The sequence below is a fragment of the Triturus cristatus genome, chromosome 4_1 (genome assembly GCF_964204655.1).
Source record: "Triturus cristatus chromosome 4_1, aTriCri1.1, whole genome shotgun sequence".
In the NCBI taxonomy this organism is placed as follows: domain Eukaryota; kingdom Metazoa; phylum Chordata; class Amphibia; order Caudata; family Salamandridae; genus Triturus; species Triturus cristatus.
In genome coordinates, this window is record NC_140585.1 from 1,335,180,223 (window position 1) to 1,335,188,380 (window position 8,158).

Below are 8,158 nucleotides of genomic sequence, written 5' to 3' on the forward strand. Positions count from 1 at the left end.
TTACCTACATGGAAGAACACTGCAGAGAACACTGAATGTTGGTTATGTAAATGCGGACAAGAAAACATTATACACTTATTATGTCTTTGCCCCAAATTAGAAATTGAAAAAAAAATTACCCTTAAGAGATTATTTAATGACTGTGGAGTAAGGACATGTAGGCAAGCATTGATGGCATGCCTAAACTCTAAAGATATGTTCATGAACTCTGCATTTGTTAAATTTGTATGCATTGTTGGAAACAAATTAGAGGAGTAACATTTGAATTAATTATTCACTGTATCCTAAAATATACTGTGTATTGTATTTTAGTATAAGACATGATAATAATTGTGCATATAGTGTTTTTATTTTACTTGGTGATATTTTAGGCATTTTTTTTATTTTTTATTTTTGTAAGATTTTAATTAATCAAACAAATAAATAAACTTGATAAGTAAGAAAGGAGGAGACTCAAAGAGGAAATGGGGGAGAGGTTAAAAAAGGGGACATGTTAGTTTAAGGCATTACTTATTGCGTAGTCTGTACTTTTACTGTCTTGCCTTGACATTCTCTTTCAGCACATTGCCTGAACTTGTAGTAAGTATAATTTGTAAACAATTTGTAAACTTCTACAGATGAAGACTAACGTGTTTTTTTCCTATCTTTAAGGATGGTGTGATGGTCCTAAGTGCTACTCATCGGTACAAGAAGAAGTATGTCACTACTCTGCTCTATAAACCAATTTAAGGCAGTTCATATCTTGGAGCCACCCTCATGCATCGCTGCACAAAGATGAAGTTCTCATGGTTGTAGAAATAATGTCACTGGTTTACATTCTAAGCGAAGATTGACTTTAAATTAGAACTTCATGAACTGTGAAAAAGGAAGTATTACATCTTAGCACTTTCAACGCCCTTTCATTGAAATGTTTGGAAACTTGTGTGCCTGAGATATTTTTATGAAATACTTTATTTAAAAGCTTATTTATTATGTGTTTCAAAGCAGCAGTTACACTTGCTAGCCACTAGATTTTCTGTAGACTTCACTGCCGCAAAACATGGTGTTTTAAAATAGTCTGGAAGGGTGGTAATAGGTGGAATGTCTTTTTATGCTATTGCAACATATCTGTTCTTTGTGGTTCATACACATTTCCCATTATTTCTGGTCAAAGAAGTATAGTAATTTTAAAAATATTTGTGTGGCTCCCACTTACTCAATTATATTTCTCATAGTTGTTATATATCAGCATCTTTTTGGGGAATATTTAAGCAGTTAATTTTGTTGCTAGATTTTTATTAGTGAAATATGTATTAGACAAGCCACTGATACTGGCGCATACTCTCATATGCCCAGATTTATCAACATATGGTGCAACGCAACTCAACACAGCATGACAACTTGCTGCGCATTGTCAAATGAAGAGTGTTGGAATGTGCCATATTTACTAACATATGGCTCATTCTTGCTCTCGCTCTCTCTGCGCTGGGGCACTTGTGGCTGCCAAGCACAAATTCAGGCACCCTTGTGCATTGGTGCACGGGTGCCTGTGTTACAAGTAGGATTGTTTTTGTGCAGAAGGGGGCACCTTCCTGCTCTAAAACAACGATCAGAGACATTTTCCACCTTCTATATGTGCTGCAGAATGCAGAACTGTCCTATCTCTATGTGCGGAGACTCCGTAGTTGTAAAGGTACTATTAATAAAATACCTTTGTGAATAGCAAACAATTGTAACTTTCACAAAAATGTAAATTTACCTTTGTGAATCAGGCCCTCTCTGTGGAAATTTGCTCCACTCAGTCATGAGGGGGCCATATTTAGCACATGCATGAATAACAACGGACCAGACAATTGCCTTGGGCTACAGTGCAGCCCAACCTTGTTCCCTAGACCCGCTTGTAGCTTGTAATGGTCTCCTCTACCAAACAACATCCTCTCCTTACTTTTAGCATTTAAAATGCCAGACACAGATCTCAGTTTGTTTCTTTGCTCTCCCATGATTTATTTAGTTTTCGAAGTTCTGAATTATAGTTTATAAAATAAGCTCAAGGCAGAAAGTAGCTCATTCTCTGGGATAACCCAATGTTTCATCAGATATATTCCCCAATAACCGGTTAACAGAAAACATGTGCTAAGTTCTCAAACATAATTGGGAAAATTAACATGGGTAAAATAACAATGCCTAAAGAATAAAATATCCTACTTATCCTGCCATACTTAGGCTAGGTCTTTCAAGTCACACGTTTTGGAAGACGTCCTGTAAAGGTTCGCTGGATGCCTTAGGGAATTGCAAGATACCTATTGCTTGTACAAGAATTACTATATTCCATTTGCAGCTACTAACCGTTTCTACCCAAATTTTACAAATAAATTGTACACATTAACTAAGCACCATATAATGACAAGTGCATGAGAAACTCAATTACTGGGGCATTGTTAGCTATTTAGTATGTCAGAGTTGTTCTTCTAACTATACCTAGAACATTATGCTTCCAAATGTGAAAATAGGGGCTCAGGAGCCAATATCCTGCTATTCCCAAGACAAACCATTAAAACAGATATCAGTCTACACTTCCAAAGAATTCTTGAAACAGATGGCAGGCATCCTCCTATCACGAGACACCAAGAATCCTTAAAACCTTAGGCAGTTGTTACCTTCTCCAATCCCATAGTCCACTCAGCTAAAACAGACAAGAGTAAGTTTTATAACAACCTTAATAAATCTCTATCACAAATACCTGGGATGCGATAGGGATTTATTATGGCTTTTTTATTTATGAAATCTAACGTTCCAGAGTCTGATTCCTGCCCTGCTTACAAACAGGATCTATCTAGTTAAGCAGCATATCCCTACTAAACAGCTATTAGGTTATGGTAAATGTTGTTATATAGAGACCATTTCCTAGCTACTTGTCCTCAACACTTTTAAATGCAGAACACATCTTCTGATGTGGGCTTGCCCACATAGAACTACCTTGCCTAGGAGTGTGTTTTCATGGTGTAGTGTTAAATGCTTGGCTTTCCCTTTGGATCTGTTCCAAAGGGGGTGAGTCACACATGCAGGAAAAGTTACAAATACAAATTAATGTGGGTGCTTGCTTGGCGGTATTAGAAAGGTCCTGTACATCCTGATCTACATTTTTGTGTGGTAGAGTTACCTCCGAAGGGGTTCACAGGCTCTTTCCTTCCCCCTTTGATACCCTCTCTCCTGCTCCCTCTTTCTCTCCCGACCTCTTTCCCGTAGGTTATCTATATATATCCCCTAAATGATAGAGATTCAATTGAACACAGGAACATGCTGTATAGTGCCGTGATTAGTATTATTGTTGCCATACCTACTTTGCTGCTATAAGTAATACCCTTATTGAAGATAATCTATTGACTTTTCCGTGAATTCACATGATGATTTTTGTTTTGTGAATGCTTATTTCTGGTGTTCTGTTTTCACCTTGGAGGGGTGGGCAAGACCCCACAATGTAATATGATAGTAGATGTTCCCATGTGTTGTATTTTCAAAATGTCTATTTACATTTTGAATTGATTCACTTGATCTACATTGTTGTATGTCTTAGGTCGGTTTTCTTTTCTCCATGAAATTGGGAGAATGGTACACTAATTATTTTGTAGTTTCTTAGCAGGGATCCACTTCATGTTTTTTATTGACGATTTCATAAATAACTGCCTCTATTTTGCTTAAAAGAAAATAATTCATTTCAATCTGGATAGTGTGTATTAATGCTGATAGTTGATAGGGCTGTTTCCTGAAAGGATCTATACAGGTGCAGGATTGTATGTTGTCCAATGTGTATACAACTATATACCCTTGGTTGGTGGATATTGGTTGATGATAATGTTTCAACCTCCACAACAAGGCTGCTATGTCACAACATTTTGTAGGGCTTTGGAATTCTTCACACAAATCTTAGACACTTTTATCAGTTTACTCAGCTTCACTTATGCTGTCATTCATGAACCAGTGTCCGTTTTCACTCTTCATTGTGCATGGCATTATTAATTAGCTCACACTTTTAACCCTACCGGGTCCATGCAGCTTCCAGTATATGCAATATCTGATTCCTTGACCTTGATTATCTGCTCCCCTTTCGAGGCCAACTCTCATCTCTTTTCCAATCTGCTCCCTCCTTAGAAAATCTGGTGACCACTGTAATTCATGCCATCACTACAAGGAAGTCTACCACTTCCACAAAAGTCATTATCATTCATTATAGGTCATTGTACCACCACCAACCTCTTCCAATCTCCAAAGGGGCACCACCTCTGGGATTCCTGTCATCTTGGCTAGAAGTGGTGACCAAGGTATGGCTTAGATGTGAAATGTTTGGAAGCTGCTATTTACAAGGCCACCAGGTAAATAGTACATTTTCTTTGCTATTTACTTGGCCATCGGCTAAATAGTAGAAATTATTTAGAAATAGCAGAAAAACCTCACTATTTACCCAGCCACTGTCTAAATAGTAGAAATCCTATACTGTTTTGTTGTCTGGTATGTAAAAAGCAGAAAAATGTCCTGGCCGTAGGCTAAACAGTAGAGATTTTGCACTGTTTGGCCGGATACCGTGCAGATAACAAGGGAACTTTTCTATTTTCGGGACCACTTGCTAAATAGCAAAGGTTTTGTACTACCTGGCCAGCAGTCAAACAAACAAAAACACTTCACTCATTACCCAGCTGCTGGCAAAACAGCAGATATGTACAATTAGGACAGCAGCCATGAAAATAGAAAATAAAAGTCATTATTTATGTGGCTGATGGTGAAATAGCAGTTTATAAAAAATGCGCAGAAAAAATGTCAATGTTTACTGTGAAACTGGCTAAATAGCATCAGTACCGTGCTACATTTCTTGCAGAAACCTTGGAAAAAAACGTCATTTATTTACCTTGTGACTAGCTAAATAGAAGTGCACAACTTTACGAGTAGCCATGCAAATAGAAGAGGAACTTACTATTTACTCTGCTGCTGTCTGAACAGCTTACATTTTGTTTCATTATGCATTATGAACATTTTAACAGGTACTTACACCAGGTAGAACTGGAAACAAGGAGTGAACACAAGTGGCACCCATCTCCTTATGAAAGTTAGAGTGCTGATGTATAAATATTTCATTCGCAAAAAGTGGTTGCAAAATCTGCACATGCGTTTTGTGAATGGAATAGTATTTTGCAAACTGACATATGCACTGTTCGACAAGTTCACAAAATATTGAATCGCAGGAGGTTACTGAATGACCTGCCTAATTTATAAAATTAGGCAGGTGCCAATTTGTGACCCTCTTTGATTGGCTGTAATCATAGAGATGGTGGCCTGCAAGGTACAGCACACCATCATCTTGGTGACTGCATTCCAAAATAAGACATTTTGTTTTTTCAAAGCAGCCCATGTTCCTTAAAGGAACCAGTGCTGGTTTAAAAAAAAAAGGTTTTCGGTTTTGGAAAAGCTCTGCCCCCTGAAGCTGCCAACATGATTCACAAAGTCCAAAGATGACCACTACCCCTCTGCATATTAATTACCACCCCAACTCGGGGCCCATTGGCTCATCAATGGTTTACAACAGCAACTGCAGTCCCAAATTCTCAATTGATTTCTTCCAGAATGGGATAGGGGAAGGAAGAAACCCCTTTCATGAGTCCTCTTATTTGCAATTTGGAAACAATCGAAAAAGCAGTTTTACTAGTTGTGATAATTTTCCATCTCATAAAAATAGCTTTGTATATAATAATAAGCACTTTTGTGGTCACAAACCCTGTGATTTTGTGGCACGAGGCCCTTAGTGCCACAACTGGATTAGATACAGGTACTAATTTATTGGTCTAAAGGTCCAAAATGTTTGAATGGTTCCAAGGAATTTTGGAGTTGACACAGAATGTCACTCCATCACACCATGGGACAAATCTTAGTGACTTGGGAAGTCCTTAATGGAGCTGTCTCATGCTCCATAAATGCTCCGATTCCTTTATGTTTATCTGTAGAGGAGAATAATAAAAAATGATTATAACCTTTGCAAGGCTAGTTAAATCTGTTTACTCTTCCAAAGCTATGTGGTCGTTCTTGCTCACAAAGCCATGGGAATGTCCGAGGACCCGATACAGGATCACTAAAAGGCTCCAGGTTATCAGAGTGCCTCTTTTTCTGCAGTAAACCTGTGCATTCTTGAATTATCAATTCTGGTTCAGTTCAGTTAAACCAATCAGACTAAAACACCTGAAGACAATGATTTGCAGAATCAAAAGACAGATATGGATATGTTGTATTCCAGTGACATAGAACCATCTAATATTTAGGGTGATTTTATAAAAAAAAACAATTGTACGGTACCTCTTATGAAGTGACCAACCCAGTATACTTAAGAGACGTCATTCCAATCCCATGACAGAAGGAAGAAAACCAATGGGCTTGATTTAGAGTTTAATAAATGCCGTTAACTCTGTCAGGATGGCAGAGGACAATACCTCCTCCATTTTGAGAGACGTCCACCTGCCAAATTTCGAGTTGTCTGTTGGCCCTGTGGACAACTGTCTACATTGACAGGAACTGCTGTCATGGCGGTTCCTGTCTGTGCACGAAACGCTTGAAGGACAGTACTGTCATACATAATGGCTGGCCAGCAAACTTTTCTGAATTTTTTTGCTTTCCAAAGCGTGAGTTTGTTTTTGAAAAACAAAAAAGCTAATGGTCCCACATCTGGGAGTTTTCTCCCAGAGTGACTGGGTGATTATTTTTTTCCTGTCCCTTACAGCCAGGTTTTACTCTAAATAGAGTGATTCTATAAAGTAATTCCTTCGCTGGCCCTAGCCCTGTTGGGCCATCAAAGAAAGTATTCCATCAAGAAGCCACAAGCAAAGGAATCTGGATATAATTATTTGACCTGAAGTAATTGTAATATGAATGACGTTTCCCAGTATATCTTAAAAAAAAGATAGGTATGAAAGACAGAGAAGAAAAGAAACTCCCAGGTATTTTTATCCATTGACTTTATTGCAAATATTGTAAGAAATAAGACACTGAATAAACAGAGACATTTTGTTACCACCATTCTTATGACCTACACAATGATCATTTCATTATTACACTTTAATACTCATTTTCAGTTAGGGGATGTGAGGTTTCAGAAATGAATTAGGGATAGCCACTTTGAACTAATATTTTCTGACTGTAGCTCTGATATAGCCTTTGCGCTAGGTGATTGTTTTCACAGCAGGAGCAATAGTTCTGGCTCCAAAACTAGGCACAATGGAACATATCATCTTGGCACCTGGCTGTCATCAGCCTAGCTCTAGCCATTAAGTCACATCCTACCCTTTACTCCTATGATGTACCCTATGTCGTCACTCTGGAAGAACTAATCAGCAGCCCTTTGCTAAAAAGGACGTACAGAATTTATTTGGGTTAATCTTTTTCTCCATTCTTCCTCACTTCAGTTCTTGGTCTCAACCCTCCATCCATGGAGATGCAGTCAATACACGCCCACCGAGAAAAGAAGCTGTTTCTACTCTCAATCATGTCATGCAAACTGTATCCCACTGGTTCATGCACTTATAATTTGATCACATAAGGAGTCTTACTGCTACATACCCACCACACATACATTCTCATGGAATGTCAGCACAAATATCTGATGGTCACACAGATCCTTCTTTGGGCCATATTAGAAAATCTTTTGGAGCCTCTCCCACCCCTTCTTCTGTTCAACAGAGCCTTTTGAATGATCCTGGGCTCCCCTTTTCTGATTGTCATAGCCGTTTGACCCCTTTGTTAGCCATTAACAATTTTTTCTTACTTTAGCCCTCTGAGTTTCTCAAACCCTTTCTGCCATCTTTCAAAGACCACATTCGATTTCAACCTTCCTCACTTAAACCTTTCTGCCAAGTTTCAGTTCCAATGCCCTCAGACTACTGTGCCAATTCCGGCTTTTTATTCACTTTGCATGCTCTGATTTTTCAGCAAATACTTACCAAGTCTGTACATGAGCTGAAGAGGTACATGTTTTTCAGTGTTTGCAGCATAAGAATAATGAATGAGAACCATTTACAAAAGGGATATCCTAATAAATGTTACCTAGACTTATATAGGTGTCCTCCTGCTCCTGGTCTTCTTCCTTCTCTTCCAGGTCCTCTGTGCCTTTAGGCGTGGGTCCTCATGTAAGTTCTGTTCTAAGTCC

General features: G+C 38.4%; 1 protein-coding gene across 1 annotated transcript in view; it reads left to right on the forward strand.

Moving 5' to 3' along the window:
- Positions 1-4,770, forward strand: part of PRKAB2 (protein kinase AMP-activated non-catalytic subunit beta 2) — a 383,829-nt gene extending 379,059 nt beyond the window's left edge. Inside the window, exon 8 of the mRNA XM_085654813.1 lies at positions 652-4,770. Coding sequence (XP_085510939.1) covers positions 652-729 — 78 coding nt within the window. The 3' untranslated portion in view covers positions 730-4,770. The remainder of the gene's footprint in view (positions 1-651) is intronic.
- Positions 4,771-8,158: the final 3,388 nt, after the last annotated feature.